This window comes from Penaeus monodon, chromosome 27 (assembly GCF_015228065.2).
Source record: "Penaeus monodon isolate SGIC_2016 chromosome 27, NSTDA_Pmon_1, whole genome shotgun sequence".
NCBI lineage: Eukaryota > Metazoa > Arthropoda > Malacostraca > Decapoda > Penaeidae > Penaeus > Penaeus monodon.
The window spans coordinates 35,839,621-35,839,948 of record NC_051412.1 but is presented as its reverse complement, the minus strand read 5'-3'; the positions used below and the strand labels follow the sequence as shown (position 1 = coordinate 35,839,948).

At 36.9% G+C, this 328-nt stretch overlaps 1 protein-coding gene across 1 annotated transcript in view; it reads right to left on the bottom strand.

The window, feature by feature from the left end:
• Window positions 1-328, bottom strand: part of LOC119590817 — a gene marked incomplete in the record, with an annotated part of 99,057 nt that overhangs the window by 11,042 nt on the left and 87,687 nt on the right. The window contains 1 exon segment of the mRNA XM_037939557.1: window positions 60-226. Coding sequence (XP_037795485.1) covers window positions 60-226 — 167 coding nt within the window.

Below are 328 nucleotides of genomic sequence, written 5' to 3'. Positions count from 1 at the left end.
CTCCAATTGAAAAATGAATTACCACGTCATGAAAACACTCAAATTAATTTTTCACTTACTCATCCTCTTTATAGTAATCTGAAAAGAGCCCAGCCACTAAATACTTCTTTCTCCACCGAGGAACTTTCCTCTTCCCTGGTAAGGTTCTGGTGCTTTCGTCACCCGAGGGAGGTTCACTACTTGGCATGGACTCAGATGAAAGAACCACTGCATCACTGTCTTCAACCTGAGAAATAATAATTAAATAAGCTTCTCATTATTACTAAAAGCTAAAATATGTGACAAATTAATCAGAGATAATCTAAAATAGGATCAGGATGAACAATCC